This window comes from Rutilus rutilus, assembly GCF_951802725.1.
Source record: "Rutilus rutilus genome assembly, chromosome: 15".
Taxonomy (NCBI): domain Eukaryota; kingdom Metazoa; phylum Chordata; class Actinopteri; order Cypriniformes; family Leuciscidae; genus Rutilus; species Rutilus rutilus.
In genome coordinates this window covers 27,984,002-28,011,492 of record NC_140220.1, presented here as the reverse complement: position 1 = coordinate 28,011,492, position 27,491 = coordinate 27,984,002, and the positions used below count along the sequence as shown (strand labels likewise).

General features: G+C 38.8%; 2 protein-coding genes across 6 annotated transcripts in view; one reads left to right on the top strand and one right to left on the bottom strand.

Annotated features, from left to right (window-relative positions):
• The window catches only part of fip1l1a (FIP1 like 1a), a 28,532-nt gene extending 26,213 nt beyond the window's left edge, over window positions 1-2,319 (top strand). Inside the window, exon 15 of the mRNA XM_084432839.1 lies at window positions 1,830-2,319. Within this exon, the coding sequence (XP_084288965.1) occupies window positions 1,830-1,977 (148 nt within the window). The 3' untranslated portion in view covers window positions 1,978-2,319. The remainder of the gene's footprint in view (window positions 1-1,829) is intronic.
• An 842-nt stretch (window positions 2,320-3,161) lies between these two features.
• lnx1 (ligand of numb-protein X 1) overlaps window positions 3,162-27,491 on the bottom strand; it is a 41,506-nt gene continuing 17,176 nt past the window's right edge. For 2 of the 5 annotated variants that reach the window (XM_084432833.1, XM_084432835.1), the window contains 9 exons: window positions 18,589-18,842; window positions 17,221-17,376; window positions 14,623-14,831; window positions 13,234-13,623; window positions 10,860-10,994; window positions 8,167-8,344; window positions 6,625-6,883; window positions 4,677-4,835; window positions 3,162-4,533 (listed from right to left, as the gene is read on the bottom strand). In XM_084432833.1, the coding sequence (XP_084288959.1) occupies window positions 4,398-4,533; window positions 4,677-4,835; window positions 6,625-6,883; window positions 8,167-8,344; window positions 10,860-10,994; window positions 13,234-13,623; window positions 14,623-14,831; window positions 17,221-17,376; window positions 18,589-18,842 (1,876 nt within the window). In that variant the 3' untranslated portion in view covers window positions 3,162-4,397. Of the gene's footprint in view, window positions 4,534-4,676; window positions 4,836-6,624; window positions 6,884-8,166; window positions 8,345-10,859; window positions 10,995-13,233; window positions 13,624-14,622; window positions 14,832-17,220; window positions 17,377-18,588; window positions 18,843-19,141; window positions 19,230-27,491 lie in introns of those variants that run through there. The other 3 variants (XM_084432834.1, XM_084432836.1, XM_084432837.1) reach the window with 2 other exon arrangements.

The following is a 27,491-nucleotide window of genomic DNA, read 5'->3' as shown; positions in this document are numbered from 1 at the left end:
ATATTAATCTTTGCAAATCGCTAGCACGCTTCACGATGAATGCGGCTAAGGTTTACACTGGCATGTTTTCTATGTACGACGTTCTCAATATAATTCATAATCCCACGTTTATAATGAACAATGCGTCATGGTTATTGTGTTATTATTAAAAACGGTGTAGGCACAGAACAGAGGGGCGGGGTGAGCAAAGCTCATTATCATTTAAAGACACATGCACTTAAACGGCGTGCTGAAAACAGAGCTGTTTTTGACCAGGTAAAATGAGTGTTTTCTTACAATAGCCTACTAATGAGAATTTTTTATTAAAGTATATTACAAACTGTTAATTTAGACCCTAAAGAATCATATTAGCTTGTACAAAAATGGCATTATATGACCCCTGAAAGAGATCCTTAAGGTGATGATACACAGGGCAACTTTTTGAGCAATGTTGCTGGGCAATCTTGCCGAGTGATTGTTGCTTGGGCACTTTCCCATTGAAAATGGGCATTCAATTTCTATCTGGATAATTTAGATTGGTCGTGGGCCCTGTGTCTCATCTGGTTGCCCGTTGACGGCAACATTGCCCAGCAACATTGCTCAAAAAGTTGCCCTGTGTATCATCACCTTTAGATCTTAGATCCTTTTTATATTTTGCTCAAATCAATAAATTACCAAAACAATGTCAAAACTCTTGTCAATCAAAACTCTCATCATGAGGACGAAACAAAGTTTAGTAATAAAAAATATTTTTTTGTTTGTTTTTGTCTTCCCTTGTCCTCTCTAAATAATTTTCCAAATTCTAACATTGTTTATTATGAAATGCTCTTTATATGCTGAATAATAATGCTAAATGTATGAAAAAAAAACGTCTAAAAGACGTAAACTTGTCTCAAACCTGGTTTAATTAAACGGTCATAGTCATCTGTATGACAGATACAAATAATTGTATTTGATGCATTCTCATTATCTGCAGTTTTTTTTAGCAAAAGTATCTATTTTGCTGCTACTGTTGTTAAAATAACCGTGTCACATCTCTTAATGTGTCGCTTTAACATCTTTATCGGGAGAAAGCAACGTGCACGGAGCGGAAAGGGCTTGAATAAAGCATTTTTGGCTCTTGATAAAAATATTATAGATATAGCCCCGAAAGATCATTACCATAAACAACTAGCACGTGTGGTGTGTGTGGCCTCATTGTTTTGACGCGCTGCTCACTTTAATCTGTAGAAATGGTAAACTGGCACAATTATATCCCACGGTCCGGATGGATCTAAGCCGTGGTCCGCCATTTGAATAACACTGATTTAGAGCTATTTCTATATTTGATTTTTACCTTACTGCCGTGATTTTTCAGATACATTGTTATTTTATATACTGTATTTTTTTATTATAAATACCATTTTAAGAGATGCTAGGATAAGCTTCAGCATCCCTGGCTACCTTTTATAGGACAAGCAGTTTAAAAATGTTATTATTATTTTTATTTTATTTTATGCTCTCATAAAGGTAAAAATGCCCCTGGAAATTCATTTCAGGGTGCAAATATTGTCCCTTAATTTAAAAAAGGTAATTACTTAGTCTGGCAACACATATATACTAACCCTAAGGTGCATAAAAAGCCTGGGAGGGTCGAACAATTAGCCTTATGTACAAATCTACACGCAAAACACCACAACAAATACATGCCATTACAGCCCCACATCATGCAAAATAACACACACACACACAAATGCCTACAAAGGTGATATTCATTTGAGGGGGCAAACCATCTTATATAACCATTATATATTTATAGATCATGTGACCTCCTTCTCTCTCTCTCTCTCTTTCTCTCATTCTCTCATTAGTAGCAACAGTAGGAGGCGTCATGATAGTGATGACGCAGATAGCCACAGGAGACACAGGCACAAACGCTCCAGACACAACCGAGGAAGCCTTGAGCCCAGCGGGGAGTGCATTGGGGACCAGGAGAACCAGTCAGAGGCCACAGAATAACTCCCTGGCCAGCTGGTGAGCCCGTTTGTTGACCAATTGGAGGTCTTTAGTTTCGTCACCAGTCAAAGCCTGAGTGACCAACTGTGAATAGATTTTGATTAATCATATGCCAAACACTTGATAAGCCAATTTATGTTACATTTTTAGCAATTTAACATTTCATTTCTTGAAAATGTAATTTATAAAAAAGTAAAAAGTGGTCCAAAGGGTACACTATTTTTTAATTTACAAATTTATTTATTCATTATTTAAAATGACTTCTTATTGTTTTGATGATACAAAATGGTATTTTTGTTGTGCCAAATGTTAATTTTGTGGAAGAAAATCATTATAAACATGATCAAGAAACGTAAATGTGTGTGAACCATGATTTTAGCGTGGAGAACGCCAGCAGATGTACTGACCTTCAGTCAAGGTCAGTCGGTACATTCACATTTACACTATCGTTCAAAATTTTGGGTCAGTAAGATTATATATTTTTTTTCTTTAAAGAAATATTTTGTATTATAAATGTCTTTGCTTTTTAAATAAATGGTGTTCTTTTGAACTTTCTATTCATCAAAGAATCCTGAAAAAAAATTATCATGGTTTCCACAAAAATATTAGGCAGCACAGCTGACACATTGATAATAGTAAGAAATGTTTCTTGAGCAGCAAATCAGCACATTAGAATGATCTCTGACTGATCATGTGACACTGAAGACTGCTGAAAATTCAGCTTTGCCATCACTGGAATGAATGACATTTTACAAATATATTAAAATAGAAAACAGTTATTTTAAATTGTAATACTATTTTACAGTAGTACTGTTTTCACTGTATTGTTGATCAAATAAATGCGTCCTTCGTGAACATAAGACAAGAACGTTTAAAAATCTTACCAACCCCAAACTTTTGAACATTAGTGTGTGCACACACACATATTGGGTTTTCATGTTTTATGGGGACTTTCCAAAGACATAATGATTTTATACAGTACATACTGTATATTCTATCCCCTGAACACAACCTTCATAGAAAACTTTCTGCATTTTTACATTTTCAAAATAACATAATTTAGTATGATTTATAAGCTCTTTTCCTTATGGGGACCAAAAAAAATGCCACTGACAAATAACATAAAACCCCCACGAACACACACATACACATACAGTGCACACTAAGAATTCTCCCAGTAACACAAGTCTCCTTGTAGAATGACTTTATTGATCATTGAACCAAAGGTACCAACAGATACAATATACTGCACAAGCCAAAGCATGAGATGCCAGAGCACACACACCTTACCCCACAATGACACCTACACACACACTCATACACACACTCACACAGTGAGCCTTTCACACACCACTCTCTCCTGTCCTTTCTCCTCCAAAGTAAACAGAAAAAATCAGCAAGGCCGCCTAAATCTCACATTGTCATTATAAGCATTATAAGTTATCATCCATTTTTAAAATAGACTATTAACATTGCTTTTCTTTTTTTCAGTTGCTATTCTTTTTTTTATTACTCACTATAGTTTATTTTCATATGCGACAGCATCTGAAACGTACCAACATAGATAGAACTACTTGGCAAATGTGTCTCCATGCCGGTGGATGGAGAGAACGAACCACTGTCAGAACGAACGAAATGAAGCCGATATCCGAAAGCCGTAGAAACGGAGAGAAATGAACCAAAAGTAATATTAGTCATTGTACAAGTGCTTGAATCTGTTTCGTTATCATCTTTTCAGACATCGACGTTTATAGTAAAGAATGTGCGTCCACTTCGATGCATTTTCTAACATGTAAAACTAATGGAATTGGCAATGTGTGTGTCCCGCCCAAACCCTACTTATCCCAGTATCCCTTTCACCTCGCATCCGAAGGAAACCCCTCTCATGTGCAGCATCTTGAACGTCCTCTACGAACAACATTAGAGTGACACAATCTGACTACATAGAGCACAGTGCCAAAAATGTTTATACATCTGTTTCCGACTCCTCCTCATTGCGTCCTGAATTTGTTTTTAGACCCTCCCATGTCCTTTAGTACTGATTAAGAGCTCCGCCTTCTATCTATAACCAACATGATGCTCCTCTCATGCACAAATGTCATATTTATGCCTTGCCGATCGACAAAAGGGCAATTGTGAAAGCGCCTCCTGGTTTTGGAGTCTGACGAACGTGCTTCTTAGTGGGTGGAGTTATGTGGTTGGCTTCGCCTTCAGGTTTAGAGTCTTAGCTCCTGCTACCTGGATGAGGTCCATGTGTCATTTCCTGCTCCTGGAGGGGCAGTCCGTGTCATAAGCCCCACCTTTTAAGGAAGTCTCGGATTCTAAAATCCACCATTTTTGTTGTCATAATAAGGTCTGTAGTGTAAGCTCCACCCCCTAGTGTGGGGTCAGTGTAATAAGCCCCTCCCCCATGCAGAGTAGTCCTATAGCAGGCTGCCAGGCCAAGAGACAATGGTGAGAGTGATCCGACCCCTCAGCTCCTTGAGTAGGCGGACTAGAGCCGTGTGTGTCATTCCCCAGGTGCTCTTGGCGTTCACCTCCAGCAGGATGTCCCCACAGCTAATAAGAAAAAAACCAAAGAGTTTCAGAATGTTGGAGTCATGACAAGAATGAGGGTAAAAAAAATAGCATTAATAAATTGTACTGGGGATAATAGTTTTATAATAATAATAGCAGACACTACATATTCCAGGTGACCGTACCGTATCCTTCCATCGTTGTATGCCGGTGTGCCCTCTACGATAGAGCGTATGAAGAAGGACTGGTTACAGTTGAGTTCTTCTTGTCCACCCACAATACTAAAACCCAGACTGCCAGACGTGCTCCTGCGGAGGACAATGTCTTTACAGCAGTATAGATGCCTGGAATGGACAGGAAATTCAAGGTTAATTTTATTGTCATTCAGCAGTTATACAAAGGACAAAGCATATAATGCAAGAACACTTAAAGGGATAGTTCACCCAGACAGGAAAGGATTCACTTTCATTGCATCTCTTTTTATATTGTCATGTTCTATTGGAACAACATGAGTGATCTGGTAAAACTTTACTAAAAGGTGTTTGTTAACATTAGCTAAAGCATTAGGTATTGTGAACTATACTTTTACAGCATTTAATAATCTTGGTTAATGTTAATTTCTGCATGCATATACATTAATTAGGGGTGTAACAATATATTGTCTATATCGCAATACAACTATGTATCATGTATATTGACAATCTGTATTGTGTATAGTTCACCTAAAATGAAAATTACTGTGTGAAAAGAAAATTCCATCTTTACAGAGTTTTAGTGTCAGTACTACATTAAACTACTATATATATTGTTGAATATAATGCAATGGGGGAATATTTTTGTGGATTATTCTACATTTATTTTAAATATATCTAGTCAGTGACAGAGTGCAAGCATATTCGTATAAAATAATTCTGTATTTTCAGCTTCAGAATCATGAATATTTATTTATTCATTATTATTTATGCTGGTGTCACTATTGTCCTGTGCATTGGGTTACCAGCACCAAGTCCAAGCCTATTCATTTACACCCCCAATGTAATACCAAATTTAGCATTTGAATCAACAGTTCATTTTACCATATGTCTTGGTGTATCGCAATAATATTGTATTGTGAGTTCAGTATCGTGATATGTATCGAATCGCGACATGAGGGTATCGTTACACCCCTTATGCATTTTAAACATTTCAAGTTGTATAAATTAGACAGGACAGTGAAGGAGACACAGAAAGCAATGAGAGAAGAGAGATGGAAACAGGACCTCAAGTTACCCAGAATGCTATATGTAAATTATAATTTGCCTAGATTAATAAATTGTTCATTATTACTTAAAACCAAACTCAAATTGACCTTATTTTACAGATTTATAATTTTTGGGTGAACTATCCATTTAAGGGAAATGCATTTCAGGAGCCATTACGTTGCGGTGAAAAGATACATTTACAATAAATAAAAGGTTCAGATGGAGCTTATCTTGGGGAAATAAGTGAGTTTCAAATGGCAAGAAACACTGAAAGTCTCGATTTGTGTTCCAACACTGGCGGTCCTTGGAAAAATGCTACTGTTGTGGATATTTACAATATCGAAGGCTAGATATCGGCCATGTCTGACAGCTAACAGCATGAAAGTTCAATGCTCAGATTTAGAGTGGACTTCTGTGAAATGAGATGATGTAGAAATGGAGAGCAGACAAGAGCAAAAGAACCGCGTGAAGGAAAGAAAGACGCATAATTACAAGGAAAAGTTCAGGGAATGGGAGAGAAAGGTCTATTTAAAGCCGTCACACTTTCAAGAGTCTAAACCTGTTACAGCAGAGAGGGTGAGAAGGGCTTTCCTCAACCCTGCTCTTTTTTTTCTCTCTTCTACACACAACTTTCTGAATTATGCAAATTAAATAATTCTAGAAGTTGTTAAGAAGGTTCACACTCAATCATGGCAAGTGACTTTTTAATTTCTAAAGATTCATTAAATATGGGCAAAATAAAAAGCTCAGAGAAGGGAAGAATGTGGGGGAAAGACTAGAAAAAAAAATTTGAAATAAAAAAGTAGTATTGCATTTGACACGAATAAAACAAGCCAAAAATACTTCCAATTAATTTAAGCCTGTTTCTTTGTGTCTATTCTGTCGATTGTACCTGGGCAGCTGGAGCCAGGACACCCAGAGGGGGGCGTAGTCATCATTAGGCGGGGGTAGTTTGATGTCTCCGGGTGAAGAGGGCGAGAGAGCGCAGGGGGAATGCAGGGGCGGCATGCAGTCCAGGGAGCTGTCATTAGGGGGTCTCATTTCTAGTACCCGCAGGACCACCGGGGACGAGGTGTTCTTCAGGTTAGCCACAGCCTCGCTCCGAGTCACACCCGTCAGCTCAACCCCATTCACGTTTAGAAGAATGTCACCTAGGAGACGGGATAGACATTAATAAAGAAATCGCCACACTCTAACAGATCGATTATTGCACAGCAGAGTTGTGTTGTTGGATGTACTTTTGTGGAGTAGATATGATTTATAGCCAAGTTATTCCTCACATTTTTAAAGAATAATGTGCATACAGGGATCGTGCACAATATGATCAGAGAAGGATTACTAAGAGTTTAAATTGGGTCATTTTTGATTTCATGATGTCTTTATACATTTGATATTAATTATATAAATATGAGATTAAGATGGAAAAGGGGAAAGCAGGACAGGATCAGACATTCACCTCTGAGGGTGAGATGAGAGAGAGGCACTGTACAAACACACAAACATTCTCTCTCTCTCTGTGGACACTGATAATTGTTTTTCAGGATTCTTTGATGAACAGAAAATTTATTGAAATAGAAATCTTTTGTAAAATTATAAATGTCTTTAACTGTCACTTTCGATTAATTGAATGCATCCTTGCGGAATAAAACTATCAATTTTTATATTAGCGTTAGTGTATTGAATTGATACGATTTTTCAATTAAAAATACATTTCATTTTAAACCGTATATTACATTTTTTCAATATAATTATGGCATAGTATAACACTAGAGCAAAATATGCAAAACTTTGCAAAGCTTGAAATGGCTGAAGTGCTGTATTCTACCTTTATTAAGAATCAGCTCGATAAGACAACTGTTATTACTGTACACATTTTGAATGAGAATGAGAAGGATAACTAGTAGTCCAGCAATATTTTACCGCAAAACTCTAAAACCCATTTTCTTCCAAATATTGGACCCTCCCAGAAGCTTTTGAATAATTCAAACTCTGGGTTTACCGTACCTTTATACAGCAAAAAAAGTCTAAACACTTTGATTATGTGTGTATGTGTCTGTATTTGATGCTCTAAACACACACACACACACACAGAGGCGCACACACACCAGCCTGTGCATGATCACACCTTCACACACCTACGTTCATGTCACATGTGACAGAAATAAACCGTAAGAAACTTCCATAGGCTCAGTCGGGAGCTGATAGAGCGACAGTATGGCAGGTGTATGTGTGGGAGTGTGTCATTTTTCTAGTGTTATTTGCATATATTTACAGAGCTGATGACAGTCATGCATATGCAGTAGCAGGTGTGTCTTTGTTTGTGTGTGTGTGTACTTGGATTCAAAAGGAGGAAAGATCAGAGGGGCACCTTGGAAAGAGGTGTGTGGCTTTGTCAGATGTTCCTGAATAGGTTAAGCACTTTGTGAGGGTGTACCTTTGCAGATCGAGCCCTCCTGTCCCACCACTCCATTGGGGTCGACGTTGGTGACGTAGACGGGCAGATCCCACCCCCTGCTGCTCATCCCACCGGCAACCGTCATACCGAGAGAATCATGCGGCTCCTTTAACAGAGTCACCGTCTTCTCGTAACACGCAGGCTTTTGGCACGAATCCTGGAATGGAGGAATGGGAAATGAGAGATTAATTCGCTAAAGTTTTGTGCAATATTTCAGTGGAAATTATTCGGTGTATGACATGTGGTTATCTATGACTTGTTGTTGGGCACGGATTGATGCTTTCCTGACGCCACGCATAAGAATAATGTCTGAACACATGACTGCCCGAAGCGTGTGTTTGTAATAAATGTTGAGCTTGCAGGATGCTGTGATATTGCTGACCGCGGCCAAATTCTGCCTTGGATCCCCTCCAAAAACAACAAACACAGTCGCTAAGTTCTAACTTAATAAAAAGCATTATTAAAGTTCAATAAAAGGCCTGTTTATATTTAGTCTGAGCCTCCGGCTACAGAAAATCAGATCTGGAGTTAGTGTGTCAGGCTTATCGCGAGAGAGAGAGAGAGAGAGTGTGTGTGTGTGTGTGTGTTAGGCCGTGTCTAATTCGGAGGAGTGAAAAGCCTCTGACTATATGCTGCCAGAATGTTTTCACCTCTCTTAGTGTGTAAAAGAGAATTAACAAGAGTGGTGGAGAGATAAAGGAGAGGGTTTGGTTTGGTCTGGTTTTATAGGGGGTTGGGCATTTGTCATGCTTTTCATTTAAAAAAAAAACATACAACAGGAAATTACATCATTGAGAAGAACCCTGCAGATTGTCATTACCGTGTGTCAAGGTTAATAAGTCTATTAAAATATCAGTAACACTTTACAATAAGGTCTCATTTATTAACATAAGTTAATGCATGAACTAACAATGAGCAATACATTTGTTACAGTATTAATCTTTGTTAATGTAAGTTAAAGGAATACTTAAAAATGAAAATGATGTCGTCATTTAATCACCCTCAAGTTGTTTCAAACTTGTATGAATTTCTTTCTTCTGCTGAACACAAAGGAAGTTATTTTGAAGAATGTTGGTGAACAGACAGTTGATGGACCCCATTGACTTCCATAGTAGGGAAAAAAAATACTATGGAAGTCAATGGGGTCCATCAACTGAAGAAAAATTCATGACGTAAATGACGACAGAATTTTAATGCATAGTTAATGTTAGTTCATAGTGCATTAACTAATGTTAACAGATACATTTGATTCCCATAATGTATTAGTAAATGTTGAAATTAACTAAGATTAATAAATGCTGTAGAAGTACTGTTCATTCTTAGTACATGTTAACAAAGTAATGAACTAATGAAACCTTATTGTAAAGTGCTACCAAAATATCAGATGATTTGGTAGTTTTATTACCTTTTCATGTGGTGTTACCAAAGACTTTATGAATTAATAAATCAAAATTTTTTTTTTACAAATAGTGTGTTGCTAAAAAGATGTGTACACTACACTCACATGTAGCCTCCTCAAGTTGGATAAAAAATATATTGTGTTTTACTTGATGGCTTCACCACATTTTTACAGTCATTAAATATAAACTTTTCTTATAGTAAAAACATTTTTAAATCTCATTAAACCAACATGAATACAAAGTGTACATTTCTTAGAAAATGTTTTTTTGTTGCATTTTTCAGTGTGGGTCACATTAGTTACATTTTGTGTGCCCTTTGTTTATTGACAACAGCGCAACGATGTATGAAGCACATCCCACACAAAAGTTACTTTCAAGCCAAGCAGCTTTCTGCTGTTCAACATGGTGAATCCACACGAGCGGCTTTAACCCGTTGGGAAATCTTTGCCCCCATGCAAATTTCTCGATCGTGTGGATTTCTATTAAAATGACGGTTTCACTTTATTTTGATGGTCCCTTTAACACGTTCTGTTGACTATAAGTAACGCTGCACCTACATGTCTACTAACTCTCAGAGTGTTAGTTATTAGTAGACTGGTAGGGTTAGATTAAGCTGACATGTAGTTGCAAATTACTTATAGTCAGTAGAGTGTCTGTTGGAGGACCATCACAATAAAGTGTTTGCAGATATTAAGCAGACAGTCTACTAATACTCCAATGAAAGTTAGTTGACATATAGTTGTAAAGTTACTTATAGTCAACAGCACGTTCAAAAGGGACCATCAAAATAAAGTGTTACCAAAATGACTTGATTTCACCCACGTAAATTTGTCAAATAATGGTAAATGACTCCGCAGTCCGCACCTTTATTTGTCATTGACTCTTAAACCAGCAAACCCTCACAGATTGGTCTGCGATGTTTTTATCAGCAGAGGAAGGAAGGGAGAGAAAAATGACTAACGATGAATTTGAGTTTTATTAGAACAAGAAAAGTTGTCAGTGCAGATATTGAGCAGCAGAAAATCCCGTTTAGAAGACACTAAAATCCACCGTGCCACGGCTGTGTTTCTTCCTTCTGGGTTTTCTTCTGTTAATAGGTTTGGAGACGGCTGTCTCAGAGGAGTGTGTGTGTGTGAGCTGGCTGATTGCGCGATTCTTTGATGTAGAAGCAATAGGCTTTCAGATCTTTTTCCTCAATAAGAGAATGTTTAGCAAAGTGGTGTAGAGGGACTGGAAATAAATAGTGTGTGCGGCTATGCTCATGAAACCCACCAGTAAAGACTGCTCAATATCCACAGGCGAGTAGGGCGGTGGCCCTTCCATGTTCCATGGCGCCTCCTGTAGGATGTCCGGAGTAGGGATGTGAGTCTGGCGGGACACAATGAAGTGGACGCGGTCCTCACTCGCCTGTAGAACACGTAGCAGGTGCCATTAGTGTCTTGCCTTATGTGATTTTTAGGTTAATACATGAGCTTATATAAATGTTGAAACATATGCTAACTAGGGACAAGATAACCAGCTTGACGGGAACATTTCATTCTAGAGAGCATTTGATTGGACAAAAATCTTTGTAGTGCAAGATTAGTTATCAGTATGCTTAAATATTAGTATGTTAAAACTTATTATTGAATTCAATTATTTAGCTCCCTTTATATTGTGTGTAGGAGATCCCTTGCAAGATGTTCTCAAAGATAACAAAAATTGCATGGGGCCTTTAACATTGGCGTTGGCCTAACATTTGCCGTCTACCGCAGAAACCTTTCGAACTCTGCAGGAGAGCAAACAGAGGACAACAACTTCCCTGAGGAACGAGCAGTTCAAAAACTGAATTTGAAATTTAAAATAGTCCGTTCATACCTAAGGAGAGTGTGTGCGTAATGTCTCATTACTCTCCGGACGTCTAGGAAGCACAATTACCAGATGTTGTGACTGCCAATGCCCTCCAGCTCCAGCTCAGTGTGCATGTGTGATTATATCTCAGAAGTGTGTACTTATTAAAGAAAAACTAATATATATGGAGATTTGGGATCCATGCTGCAGTCAGTGTGTATGTGTGAGCTGAAGGAGGGCACGGGGCTCTAGTTTTTCCCTCTCTGATTTATTTATCTTTTCCTCTTCATCCATTCCTCTCGTTCCATCTGAGTTCATCACAGCTCTCTCCTCCATTAACCCTTTTCTGTTGACAACCTTCTAGCTGATGTTGCTTTCGAGCGCACACACTCGCATTGAGAGCCCATGGAGTTCTTGGGAGTTTAGTGCTCTTTCGCTGCCTCTTAAATGAGTGGGCCTAGCTTGTTATCGCACTAATTGGACTAATTTAATCAGTTTCCTGCCAGCAGTTAATCTATGTCAGAAACTCCTGCTGTGAGCGGCCATCTTGGTTCCTTCGAGACCAATCTGAACCAGACAGGAAGCAACGAGCTGAATAACAAAATTCAGAAAGACCCACCACCACACTGAAATACATATCAGATCACACACTCACTAAACTCTCTTACACACCTTTATGTCGTTATGACACACCTCCAACCACCGAGATGATAAACTGCCACAAACCTTATGTAAGCTCTATATACTTTGCAATACTGCTCAAGAGACATCCAATTTTATTTGGAACCATCACAATTGGTTTTTGGGACTCAGACTTGGTCTAGTTCTTGGTTAAGTCACCGTGTTATGAATGATTTACTTAATTAGACCCCACAGGTTAGGATTAGAAGGCTTTGTAAACATTTATTCTTTGAAATGCTGAAAAGGCCTAGCAATAAAAGTGCTTAAATTATTTAGCATGACTTATATTAGGCTTTATGAATGACAACAATTCAAGTGAAGCTGCAGAAAAAAATGAATTTCTCTGCTGTTAAACTAAAGGCCTATTTACACCAAGCATGAAAATTTGCACTTGCAGTGCTTTTTTTTTAAGATAAGGGAAGTGGGTTACTACTTCTATTATTATTATTATTTTGATTAAAAGATTAGCTCTGGAAATTTGATGACTTTAATTTGTAGCATTGCTGGAGAAGTTTCAAATTAATGCTATGTGTAAACACAGCCATAAAATTAATGGTTTGCGGTTAGGACACTCTGACAAAAAGTCTTCTTGTCAATGAGTTTGAGCCAATCCCATAATTCTGAAGGAGCTGATGCAATTACTCCATTAGTTTAGTTGTAAGCCTGTAATTTGGAAGTCAAAAACCATGATTATATGTGTCGTGGAAACAAATGTTGGTGAAATTGAAATAGACGAAAGAAACAAAACTAAAGAGCTTCTCACAATCTGTGTGGATCAAGAAAGACTGATTCTTTCACTATATTACCGCCAGCACAGCTGTTTAAAGGTCATTTAAAGGTGTTTTACTTGCATTGTGGTGATGAAATTTCACTGCAATTTTAGATTTTTTTCATAAAAGTTGCTATTGTCTGACAGACTGTATTTTGCTAAAGCAAATGAAATCTGTATTGTCATATGGGCTATATTTAGCTTTTTATCATGAACAGCCTGCATTTTGTTAGAGAGATTGACTTAGTTCTGATGCATATTCACTATTGATTTGTGCCGTTTGTCACCGTTTTGTCTGTTGGTACAGTATACACAGGCCTTAATACTCACCACATTACCTTTGACCTCTCCCATAATGCTGCTCACCTGAATAAGCAGCGCGGCATGCTCGGGGGCGCCGTATCGCAGGTCGTGGCCGTTGATGGCCAGCACACGGTCGTCGACCCTCAGCCTCGCGTCACGGGCGGCCAGCCCCCCCTCCAGCAGGTGGAAGATGAAGACGCCGTGTTCGTCAGGCCTGCGCACCAGCTTGATGCCCAGCTGTTCATCTGGAGCCCTCTTAACAAGGACCACATGCAGGCTGTCATCCCGGATGGTGGGGGTGTGTGTGGGGAAGGGCTCCGTGGGGGAGTGGTGGTGGGAACGGTAACGGTGGCGCTGCTCACGAAGTACGGTCAGCCGCAGCAGTGTGCAGGGCTGCTTCAGAGCCGCCACAGCATAACAGTGAGGCACGTTACTGATGTCTATACCATTCACCTGAAGGGAAGAAATCAAGAGAACTGTTGATTTGTTTGTCTTTGTCTTGTTTTGTATTACATTTTCGAAGCTCAAACAGTGGAGGACGACGCTAATGTCATGGGTTCGATTAGCAAGGAATTTACTGCAATGTAAGTCGCTTTGGATGAAAGCGTATGGCAAATGTAAATATGAAAGTAGAGAGAAGACAAGAGATGATGGCAATGGGGGATGGTGAAAGGGATCTGGAAATGTTGCACGCCGAATTGGAACCAATGTTGTAACGAGCACCAGAGCTCAATGTTTTTGAGTGTGCACTAATTATTATAGCAGTAAATACTTTCTGGCTTTCTGCAATTCTAATGTTTAGAAAGGGATAAATATGCTTCAAATTTGTGTTTATTGGTTAAATGTTTTGATATTTGATTTTGATATTTTGAGAAAACTGATTCCGCTTTCAGCTGCCAGTAAGCTGTAGTTTTCAAATTTTTAGGGATGCACAATGTATTGGTACCATATCAGTTATGTCGATATTTAGACCTTTTTAGTCGATACTGGACTTTTAATTGTGCCCATGCTCATTTCTTCAAAAATTTTTTTTATTTAAAAGACATATAGACCTTTTACATTTACACCTTTGCCGGTATCTAACTCTCACTTAAAGCTTATATTTAAACTAATCATTTTATGTGAAATTCACTAGTAGTGTCTAAAAGAATTTCTGATATAAGCCATAAAATCTAAATAATTATATACTTTAGTTAAATTAAATGTTAGCCTAATCACTACAACCCTGCTTATTTTACTTAACACAATTAAATTAAATTAAACAATTCAATTAAAAATTAAAACAAAATGGATTTAAAAAAATCGGATTCTGTCTGGCTACATGCAGAATCCTCACACACTTCCCTTCTGAACAACAGATGGCGAAGCCCATGACAACATGTGCTATCAAAACCAGGACCATTCACTCCTACAGTACAATGACGTAACATTAGATCTAGCACACATACGCACCTTGAGGATCATATCCCCAGGTAGCAGTCTTCCATCCCGAGCGATGACCCCCTCTCGGTAGATATCCTGAATGAGAATGCGTACCAGAGGCGTCTCATTGCCCCCGACAATGCTGATAGCCAGAGGTTCACAAGGATCTGCCCTGGTGATCTTAATACTGGTGAGCTCACCATCAGGGATTAGATGATGCAGCTGAGGTAATGCAAATACTGAGAAAGAGAGAGAGAGAATATGAGTATCTGTAATCAGTGAACTCCCACATGATCATTACTTTCTGTGCTACACAAACAGGGCATCTGTCCAGACCAAAGCAAGGCCAAACATGACTTCAAGCCTTAAAAAGCATTACAGTGGTCCATCAGAGGAAGGAAGGAAGGAAGGGGGGGCAAGACTTTATATTCTTTATATTCTGTAGATAAATCTAAGATAAATCTAACAATTAAAGTGATGAAGGTAACTTTTGTTTCTATCATTTTACCCACTAATGTGTATGATTCAGATAAACTACACTCTTAAAATGCAGGGTTGTTTCAACCTTCGGGTTTGTCCATATTTGACCCAAACATGGGTTGAAACAACCCAGCATTTTTTAGACTGTACATTCAAAGATCTGGGGTCAGCACGATTTTTGGTTACTCTTTATTTTGACACATTAGACACTCTACTAACTATGAGTAACTTTGCAACTACATGTCATCTGACTCTCATTAGAGTATTAATAAGCTGTTAGGTTAGGGTTAGGTGTTAGTAGAATATAGTCAGTAGAATATCTGCCGGGGAGCATCAAAATAAAGTGTTAGCAGATTTGTTTTCAGAAATGAAAAAGATTAATACTTTAATTCAGCAAGCACATACAATTGTTTAAAAGTGATAGCAAAGGTTTCAAATAAATGCTGTTCTTCACAATCACAATCTTCAATCACAGTTTACCACAAAAATATTAAGGAGCACAACTGTTTAACATTGATAATAATAAGAAATGTTTCTTGAATCAACATATTAGAATGATTTCTGAAGGATGTGACACTGAAGATTTTATATATTGCTGCCATAGAGCTAGAGTTAGTCAGACAATTATGAAAATATATGCATACTGTACATTTATTTAGAAAATGCCCATTCGTTTGTATTCTGGGTGAGAGATTTGTACTGCATCTGTAACTGAAATGACTGTAAACTACAGCTGGATTCAGTAACAATCTCTGTGATTTGTCTCTCCTTATCTTTATCCATCCCTTCTTTCTCCATTACACACACTCTCTCTCGTATCCGCCTGTTCTCCACAATCTGCAGTTTCTCTCTTTCAAAGTCAATATTTTCCTCTCATCTCCTCTGATTGCTTGCAGGGAGAGAGAAAGTGATGCTCATTACTACTGCAACCAGTGTGTTACATAACGAACGAATACACACACACACTCATCAGTATTTTCCTCACTCATTTCCAATCTCCCAAGCAGTCTTTTTTCACTTTTGTTTTCATTCAGAAAGCAACCCTCTCACTCAGCATTCATCTGTCCAGTCCCTCTGTCCCGACACACTGCTTCATTTCCTCTCTGTCTTTCTTTGATAAGTCTCCTCAGGCTCCATCTGCATTATTAAAGGACCATATGCTACTGCGGTGCTGAGCGGACCCAAACCAGACTGTCACCTTCTGACACACACCCTTTATTATCCATTGATATTGTTTTATCATGCTATTGAACGCTACTGATGGGAAACTTCATTCCCAGAGGATGAGAACATGTTCGATTTTGTCTTTTGTAGCTGACCATTTCTTTGCCATTTCGGGTTCTTAAAGGGATAGTTCACCCAAAAATTAAAATTCATCATGTCATTATTTGCTCACCCGCAAGTTGTTCCAAACATGTATGAATTTCTTTCTTCTGCAGAACACAAAAGAAGACATTTTGAAGAATATGGGTATTATAGAAGTCAATGGGGCCCATCAACTGTTTGGTTACTGACTTTCTTCAAAATATCTTCTTTTGTGTTTAAACTTATCGTTATGACACAAACAGCTTTTTTAATATGCTATAATGCTTCATAACAGCACAGTTACACAGTTATAACCAAACATTTTTTCATATTTATAAACCTGCTTACATTTGCTAATTTCATAATGCAAAAAATAGCAACTTGAAGAGATCAAATTTAACTAAAATATTGACGAAATCTAAATGATTGAAGGAACCATATGCAGCCATAGAGCTAGCTTTGCCAATATCTATTCATACTGTAAATGTGTTCATGTGTTTGCATTTGAGTGAAAGATTAGATTCATGCTGAACCTGTGCCTGAACAGACTGTAAACTACAGCTTCGGTAACAATCTTTGATTTATCTCTCCTTATCTTTATCCGTCCCTTCTTTCTCCATTACACACACACTCTTTCTCTGTTGCTTTCTCTCCTATCTGCCTGCTCTCCACTTGGTTTAACTGGTTTAATTTAGTCTAACTGGTCTCCCAGCTGGTCTTCTTCTGGTCTAGCTGGTCTCCTTGCCAGGTCAAGCTGGTGTTTAGCTGGTCAACCAGCTGGACTCCTGGCCTGACCAGCTGACAAATGCCCAAATACAGTACTTGTAAGACACATACACTTACCCTCTGGTGGTATGTTGGCGTTTCTGAGGTTGTCACGCTCCTCTGAGGTGTCGTTGGCTACTGCTGTCCCGCTCTTGGTTCTCCTCAGGACACTAAAGGCTCGATTCAGACGCCGAAAAGAGCGACTACGCACCGACGTTCTGTCAAAGTTGCGATCTGTGAATAAACGTGAGAGAGAGATATGAAGGAACTGAGTGAGAAAGAAGGAGAGAGAAACTTCTCTGCCTAAACATGCCTGGACATGTCCCTCACACATCCTTCTGTCCACTTACAGCCAATCACAAATGAGTCGACACACAGTAACCAATCAAATGTTCTCTTTTTTTAGCACTAAAATACATTGCACCTGCAGGCCAAGCAATGAACATCTGAAGTAAGCAGCACCTGCTGGTGCTGTATTGTGGACACTGCAGTAAGGTTAGAACTTCTTCAGGTCACACCTGAATCAGCACAGAACAGTGCAGGACAGTTTATCTAACTTAATCTATAGATCACATACAAAAGTTTCACATTATAACAAAAATATAACTACATTATGTTACATATGCCCTGTTTAACATTTTTAATACACCCAGGACGCTGAGAGACCCACCAGGTGATCAATGGAAAAGATATATAAAACTGTTAATAGGGATAATAAAATACAGCAAAGTTAGTTAATGATCCTATTAAATAAAGTTATTATAAGTGTGGATTGATTAAAAGTGGTAGGGCTGACATTCTAGGCCAGAGGTTGATGAGTCTGTAAAGGTCAAAAACCCTTGCAATACATGTTTTTCTGTCTCATTCCTCAGCTCTTTCAGTCTTTCTGTCCTGATGGACAGAGTTCTGACAGTGGCATTGACAAAATTGGAGGCAGACAGCTTGTTCAGCTGCAGTGTCACCCTGTTTCCAATCCCAAAGCCAGAAATGCTGGTGCAGCAGCATTTATTGTCCCCATTCTTAAGGCTTCACATTTCGAGGGGACGTCAGACAATGAAATATATCTGAACTACTTTGTGGAGGTCAGGAACAGGCCTCATAAAGTATTCATAAGGCATATTTGAACGTTCTCTATCTCCTCCTCTTTGTTTCTTTAACTGCAATATCAATTTGCATGTCTCAGTTGAGCCTTTTCAGACTCAAACTGAAAAGTCTGAGCCTTTTCAGACATCCACTTTGAATTATTTTTTTTCATAAAACTGCATAAATGGCACATAAGGCAACTCTGAACAATTGACATTTGCAGATTAGCTGTTTCAGTAAGCATGAGGGAGAAATACAAATAATCATATTGTGGGACATCCTTTAATGTAGGCTACATTTTATTTTTTTATATATATATATATATTCCAACAAATACACACAAACACAATTGTGTGCACTCACACTCACTCTTCCTGGAACCGCTGCGTGCTGCCAGGCTGGTGGTGCTCCCGGATTGGCTGTTATCTTCCACGCTGGGCTCATAGGCGGGGTTAACCAGGCCAGGCTCGTCTGATAGGAGGGCGATAGCAGAGGAGGGGCATCCCTCCCCGGGCAGTGCCGCCACAGTGAGTTCTGAGGTGCTGTCTGTGCAGTCTCCCTCCTGAGACCGCCGCTTTCTCTCTGCGGAGAGGCCATAGTGTGACGCTCCTTTACACCTGTGAGAACACAAACACACACACCGACAACTAGGTCAGCAAGATACATTATCATACAGTGAATGTGTCATCATCTATGTGCCAATTAGCAAAGCAAAGTCACGTAGAGGAGACTGAATTATCACAATGTTGCAAGACTTGTACTTGATCTTTGTGTGTGCAGAGTTGTGTCGCTGATGTGTTTACGCTGCTGTCGCGGAGAAGATCAACGAACAAATACGTTTCGCCCCGGGAAGCATGGGAAACAAACATAAAGACTAGAATATAAAACACCTCACCTTTGAAATGAGATTCCTTACCTTACAAAACTAACCATGTGCAAAAGCTATCTCTTACTGTACTCATACATGCTCACAGGCAGATGCCGGTGTAGATTACATATGAGCGCATTCAGAAATAGACCTGCGGCTTATATTTGTACTCGAGAGCATTCCTCTAATGTCACTATGCTCACACACAGAGACATTGACAAACCAATAAACCATCAGCCCGTGATTAGACACACACGAGAAAACCCTCCCACAAGGTCATAGGTTTTCCTCAGTTCCCTGAATCGCTGAGCTTTACACTGAAACTGCTGTGCGATGTGATCCAGTAAGAAGATATTTGAGGTTTTATTTTGGACCAATGAGATTTAAATGCGGGTAGGACTATAGATAGATAGATAGACAGACAGACACTAAACAGTTGGGCAAAAGTTGTAAAATAACAAGAAAATAAAATCATCTCAAAACAATTGTGAATGATGGCACCGCTATGGCAGCTACTGGAGCAGAGCTCTCTCTGAGGGGACGACTGTGAAGAGATAAATCAATGGGTGGACACATACACGCAAACAGCACCAGGAGAGATGCCATGCCTTAGGGACCTGGTTTAAAATCAAGCATTTTGTCTCACTATTCATGCCTGTCTACACACACATGGATGCTATAAAGGAAAGAAAGGGGACGTGTGGCAGAGAGCTTGACACTGGCCGTATATCTCACTTACTACTGACCACTGATTGGAATGCCTCAGGTGTGCAAACTTAATAACCCCTAAAAGAACAACGGCGGCTTTCACTCAGGTTCCGTTACAGTGCTGATGAAACACCTCAAATCCTGTTGGCAACCTGAAGACAATTACCTCACACTGGTTGATTGACATTGTTTCAGGATAAAATTACAGCTTAGGAGATTTCTGTGATGACTACCACTAACACTTTCATAACCTAACCCTGATATTTTATCGGACGATACAGGTAGAATGACAAACAGAGACACAATGGTACATAGACAGACAGAGAAGCTAGTCAGAAATGTATAATAACTGAGACCTCTTCTGTGGCCATCAAAAGCAATTAGAGTGATTAACTGAGAGGGAACATCATCTTCTTGTATTATATAACACAGGGGCTCCATGGAGACCAACCAGTGGTAAACTGATGTGGGACAGCGTTAGTTCAGTCTGAAACTGAAGTGAGTTGCATAGTTAAAAAGTCCATTTTTACTCTTCTCTAAGAGGAGAGAGAAGAAAAATGGTAATTGGTAGATATACATAGCACATGAGGTTCATGAAGGGTCATTGCTTTTTTTAACATACAATTGTTAAAGGGGTGGTTATAATGCTATTTTCACAAGATGTAAAATAAATATCTGATGTCCCCAGAGTGTGTATGTAAAGTTTTAGCTCAAAATACCCCACAGATACTTTTATATAGCATGTTAAAGTCACTTTTTGAGGGTGAGCAAAACCGCACCGTTTTTGTGTCTGTCCCTTTAAATGCAAATGAGCTGCTGCTCCCGGCACAGAGGGTGGAGCTTCAGCAGCTTGTTTCCTTTTACCTCACACACACATATGCACTGAAAATTTCAACAAAACATTTAGCCTTTTATGTTCAAACCGGAGTCAGAAAGATGGAGAAAGATAGTTGATGAATTTATGTAGCTTATGTGTAGTTATCTTCTAGTCATTGATTAGCATATTCTGTCTTGATAATCTATAAACCGTGTTCTGGGGGCGGGGTTTATGTAAATTTCAGAGTTTGTGATGTCACTAACCCAGGAGGAATGTCATGTAGTCCCTACCAGCCGTTTGTTGTAGTCCTTAAAAAGCAATTTCTTTAAAAGAAAAGATCTCCCTTTGCTGTGAACTTTGAGCGTTGTAACTTTGCAGATTGTGTTTATGCTCAAACAGCTACATTACACACTAACTAAAGTTAGAAAAGTGAAATCATAATCAATGTAAATTTAATAAAACGAATTTACTCATTCCTCAGACCCAGAATTGTCACGACATTAGCTGAAATATTTTTTTTTTTCCTAAAGTTTGTTTGTTTGCTTGGCTTTTGGGAGCTTGACAGCCCATAGTCACTATGAAATTACGTTTGTGTTCTACAGAAAGAAAGACAAGAAAAAAAAAACAAGACTTTTAGTGGAACAAGACAAATTCTCACCGAATGATCATTGAACTCTGAACGCTGTAGCAAATGATACTATCTGTTTTAATAAGGACCAATGCTCTATGCAGTGTGTATATATATATGAGAGACTGAGAGAAAGATGCGACACAATGGTCTTGTCTGTTCCTTCGTTAATGGGCTTAGGCAGATGTTAATTAAAACAGGCTTTCCTGCTAGAGATAAAGCAGCAATCTGTGGTCTGAAGTCATAAGCCGTGTCTTTGTCCTGACACACTCACGTGCATGCAGCCACAATAACAGCAATGCAGAGGTTATTGTTTAATCCAAGCATCTCATTATATGAATGATGGCATGTGTCAGTCACCTTGCACCCAATTTCCTCTTTCATTTATATCCTCTCACACACATATACACAGCCATATGGACGGGCAGCAGGGCACAGAGCAACAGAGAGAGAGAGATTAACAACTCTCATGCACTTTTCCATCGCTCTCTCCCCATGTTCCAAACCTTCTTTTATTCGTTCACTTCCCTCCATCTATGAATCTTCCCTGCATGGACACTGATCACTAACTTTCTCTTCTCATTCCCTTCGCTGACATCCATCCCCCATTATTGCAGTACCTTCTACTTTCTTAAAGGGACAGTACATCCAAAAATTATCATTATAATCATTGTCATTATTTACTCACCCTGATGTTGTTCCAAAACATGTATGCTGTTATTTCTTTTCATGGAACACACTCAAATATGTGACAATCAAATATGACAAAAAAGTGTCCAGTTTGGATGTCAATAACATGAAACATGATTGATAGAGTGTATTGGAACCACATATCACAACATCAAACTAACTCTAACCCTAACCCTTTTTTGAGAGAGAGAGAGAGAGAGAGAGAGAGAGAGAGAGAGAGATGCTCTCGACAATCTCTTTTTATCTAAAACCTAACCCCTATCTTCTATCTTGTTTTCTATTTTCATTTGTTTTCCCTGTTTTTATTGTGATTATGGAGATGTAGGCCATAGCCCAGTGAGACCTCATAATGACCTTACAAAAAGAGGGAGAATTATGTCCTCCTCTCTTAATAATAATGAAATTAATCTCCAGAATATTCTGCTGGCTACTTACAGCTCGCACACACACGCTCGCACTAAATCCAGTACACTAAATCTTCGACTACATCAAAACACACAATGGTCTGAATCTAAGTCATCAAAACCAGATTGACGCTTCAATCCTCTTTTGAGTGAATGGATTATCCTGAACCTACCTAAATAACACAGCTCTAAGACTGGGATGTACTAGTCTTAGACACACATACAAACATATTTCCATCAGAGTGAGATATCAGACTCAATTCCTGAAACTATCCCAAAAAGATCTGAACTCAAACACACACATTTAGTGGGTGTGTGTAAACACATCATGTGCCAGTCATATGTTCAGTGTTGCAGGACTGACTGATTTTTGACTTATTCTCATGGTGGAATTCATATCACACAGACACACACAGGCATTTCTCAAGTATATACTCTTGACTACAAATTATATATATATATTTATATATGAAACATTATATATGTGTATATTTGTCACATGTAGAGAATGAACTATCATGAAAAATCATTGAATGTAATTATGCGCATGATATATTATTTTATATAGGCTATATCATTTGTATGTGCATGATAGATTATATTATATTATATATTTTGTACATTTCTCCCATTTTCTAATAACTATCAATATAAAGTTATTTACATGATTAACTGAAGAAATATAATATTTCGGATCTGTTTACTTTTTTCATGTAGCTAACTAATTATGCATTCCTTATGTGTGTGCATGTGTATATTATATTATATTATCTTATATACTTTGTTGTATTTTTGTCACATTTTTCTAGACTGAACTACCATACAATTTTTATTGACATATATTTAATTGAAGAAACTATTTACTTTCTTTTTGCAGAGTTAATTATGCTTCCCTTAGGCCTGTATATATCATATAGATATACAGATAATGCTTAAACATGTGAGATATTCCATCCCTTCCCCCTGGAATCTCCACTGCTAGCCTGCTAATCCAGACCCAATCATCAGGATAACACACGACTGACACACAGGGAGGAGAGGACAGAGATGTCCTCATCATAACTCACTGCTGAACCACTGAGATAGAGAGATATACTAAATCACGCCATCACCAGACGCAATCAGCACTCTTATAAGTAGCTACACCATGCAGCGGACACACACAAACACTGGCTTACTCGCACACTGCAGCAGTTAAAGAGCTGGAGACTAGTTGTCCGACAGACAGCATTGCAACGCAACGCTGCACCAGCACAAAATGCATTTCTGACAAAACTGCAGCACATTCAGTTCCAATTGACATCTGAAATCTCAGAGCGCTGCAGGTTATTGTGTGTGTACCTGCGCCCAGCTCAGTGTATCTGATATACTGCAGGGGTCTCAAACTACCTGGGAGCACATGTGGTATATATTAATTGAGGGGTGATATGGTTTTAGTCTCTAATTTAAGACTCCTGATCATTTAATTTGAGGTCCAACTCTTTTTCCATTTCTTTATTTTGTTAACAATTGTAAAGAGAAATGCATCATGGGAAAGTGGTGCTCGGTCTGTCTGATCTCTTTAATTGCTTTGACATGTTTAACTTGGGAGGCATGCGCACACATAACACTTTAATCAGTCTTTGTGAACTTTATCAAAGGAGGTGTCTTCCTCCTTATCTGTACTTAATCTGCTGATGGGTTTGAAGATCAGAGCTTCAGTGCAGCAGGAGGAAGGATTAAGGAAAGTAATAATCTCAGGGAGACAAAAGACGGCAAGGAGGAGGGAGAAGGAGACACATCTTTTTTTTTCTTTTTTTTTTTCGAGGTCTTTTGGAGTCGTGACATATTCACGTCAAGTAATTCATTGTCTGGTGGATTATACACTCATGGCAAACGCTCTGAGAGAACTACTAAGACCAGAGAAGAGGAGAGACCGATGAATGGCCAAGGAAAACTCATTGGGGGACATTTTTAAAATCCACTTAAATTGCTCAAAATTTCACAGCCTGTTTTTTTCCCCATTATCCTTTTGTGAACTCTGTAGCTGCATTACTAGCAGCACCAAATGGAAAGCTGGACTTGTCTGCCATTGGTTGGGCAAACAGATAGTCCCTCCCCAGACTCGCACCATTAGTTGAGCCAATGTTGAGAGAAAATGTGCTTCGTCAGATCAGGCGAGGTTCTTAAACAAAGTAATGCTACATAATGCTGGGAAAGGAGGACATTTTTTTTTATTAATTAATAAGTGTATTTTTTTAACTAACTTTTCTATTTTAACACATAATAAGGAAACTTACTTATATCTGCTTCATTAATATTTCCATCTTAATGAAATATTTGATGCCATATTAAATGATAATTTAGACTACATATATATTATACTAATAGTGTAGTAGTATATATTTCTGAGTCATCAATGCATCTGAAGAGGCCTTTTAAAAACACAAACAAAAACAGTTTTTCACAAAAGTAAAACTACATTTATCCCTTGTGAACACTGACATACACTGACTGCATTGACCGGTTCCCTGCGCTCTACCCCGTCCTATGAAACTGTATCATGCGACTCACTCAGCCAATCACTGACATCACATTGGCAGCAGCCAGCAAGGACAATTATGCAGACCTAACTTTCCATCCACTCTCTCTCTCTTATACATTTTTCTATACCATCCTCTTCCCCACCCATTTCTGCTTCTCTTCTTCTCTGTGATGAGAACAGCAGGATGAAGACAGCAGCAGATTTATGTTCATTCCTCTACACCACCCCCCTCCCCACCCCCAGCTGAGCAACCGCATTGACTTTATCTCTCTCTCTCTCTCTCTCTCTCTCTCTCTCTCTCTCTCTCTCTCTCTCTCAGTGTGGAACCGGGACATGATCTGCTTTAGTTCTCTAATGTGTGCAGGAGATAGTGCTGGAGTGTCTGTTATCTTTGCTCTGAGCACTTAACATTGAGACCTGTGCTCAGTCTGAAGCGGTAGATACAACTGACCTGCTCCTATGGCAGACGGAGAATGCTCCCTTTGCATATGATCAAATTTTGCATGTGTTTCCGTGTTGTTCTGCACAAAGTCAGTCACAGCCAAGGATAGAACTGACACCCCATGGTGCATTTTAAGTGTTTTTCTTAAGACACTTGTGTACTGGAGGTTTAAAATATGTATCTACTCTTAGAGCACAAAAATATCTTTAGAGCAGGAGGTCACTGTTGGTTTGTGTGTGTGTGTGTGTGTGTGTAATCTTCTGTTTATTCACACTTTAGCTTCACTTGAGCAGCTCTGGTTGGCCTAGTTTTCCAGATATCTTCACATATGCGGTCCTCTCCGAGTTTGCCACTGTGACGACAAGAGATCCTGCATTGCCTAATACAATAGTGTGCAAGAGCCCATTCAAGCTGAGGGGACACGTATTTGTCCCTATTATGCTTTTTCAAATATTACCTACCATGCAGTGTTCAATTGTATATCTGTCTTTGAATGTAAACACTCGAGTTGTGTTGTGAACAACGCCTACTTCGACTTGTGTTGTGTACATGTCGAGAATACACTGTTTTCTGCTCTGCAAAAGCAAATTTGTTTTGTTTATAATCGGATATTATATGACAAATTCCACAAAGAAAAGCATAAAAAAACCAAGACGGAAGTCACGGAAGCCATGAAAATATAAACGATGTACTCTTAGTTAGATGCTCTGTTGCAGTGCATTGAGAGTGTAAACAGTTTTGATTGGCTGCGTTTTGTGATTGACTGTGGCATGCCTGAGTAGGTACTGCATATGAAGAGAAACCTACTTTGCGACTGCTAAAAAAGTACGTTCTATATAGTATAAATGTTATCTGAGCGTTGTCATTGTCATGACTTACAGCATCAGTTGCGTCACTTCACTGCCATTTACAACCCCTCTCCCATGGCCTCATGGGATAGTTAAGTGTTCATCAGATGCATACTTCAGAAGTAGTAATGTCATCCAGGTACTTTTCGCCTACTGTTTTTTGCCTACTATTTAGTAGGGATGTAGGTATAATCAAATGCATTGATGGTGTTCTACGTTAAAAAAAACATTTGGCCAGTCCAAACAAGTCAAACCTTCATGGGGGTCTTTTACATTTCCTTCTCTTATCATCTTCCCACAGTGCTGTCGCTCAAAATTTATACTTATATGTCAAAAGGAATACACATCAAAATGATTGATGATCCCTATAAAGCACTGTAACACTCAGTTGTGATGTTACTTGTTTTTTTTATAATGTGTATTAACTGAGGATTTTAACTCAGGTTTATGTGTGTATACTATGTTGTGGGATTAGCATTTCTTATCTTTCTATTCCTGCTTGCACAGTGTCTGTATTTTTCATGCAAACAGGAAACCCACACCCTCCACTTTCTGTGCCTTTCCCAAAGTCTCTCTTACTGTCTCCCAGCAGTGACTGAGCACCCAGCCCAGGTGCAGATCCGGCCCTGAGATCAGGTGCTGAGCAGGGAAAAGAACTCAGCCAACTCTGTCTCGGATGCAGCTAAAGTGTCGAATTAGCAACAAGGTTTTTTTTTTTTTTGCTCTTCCTGCTCCTCATCATCATTAACCTGATGAGGAAGGTGAGAGGACGCAGAACAACTGCAGAGCAACTGCAGGACAGACACAATCTTTTGGACTCTTACTCTCTAGGGGAAACGCTCAGAAGCAGTATTTGACTCCACAGAGGAGAATGTGGCAGTCACATGTAGGTCATCCTTTTCTTTTTTTCTGAAGACAGCTTTGATTTTACAGGCTTGCACCAGTTAAAGGTGCATGTGCGTGTGAAAGCTGAAATTAAACCTTTAATTAGTAATTAGTAAAGCTTTTATTCAATTAATTAGTAATTACAGGGAAAGAAATCTGACAAGGGGTAATTATTTAGAGATAACCAGTGATCTTTGAGATTAGTTCACCCAAAAAAGAAATTTCTGTAATTAAGTACTCACCTTCATGTCGATTCAAACCCATAAGACCTTTGTTTTATTCAACAATTTCTTCTCTTCCATGTCAGTCTCTGATGCTGATCACATTGTAAACACCGAACTCAGTGTCACCGAACGTCGGCGCAGTGTTGGTGGGATCCTGCGTCAGCATCACACGCATGTGTCGTGGTGCTCACGTGAACAGCGTCAAAGACTGACCCGGAAGAGAAGAAA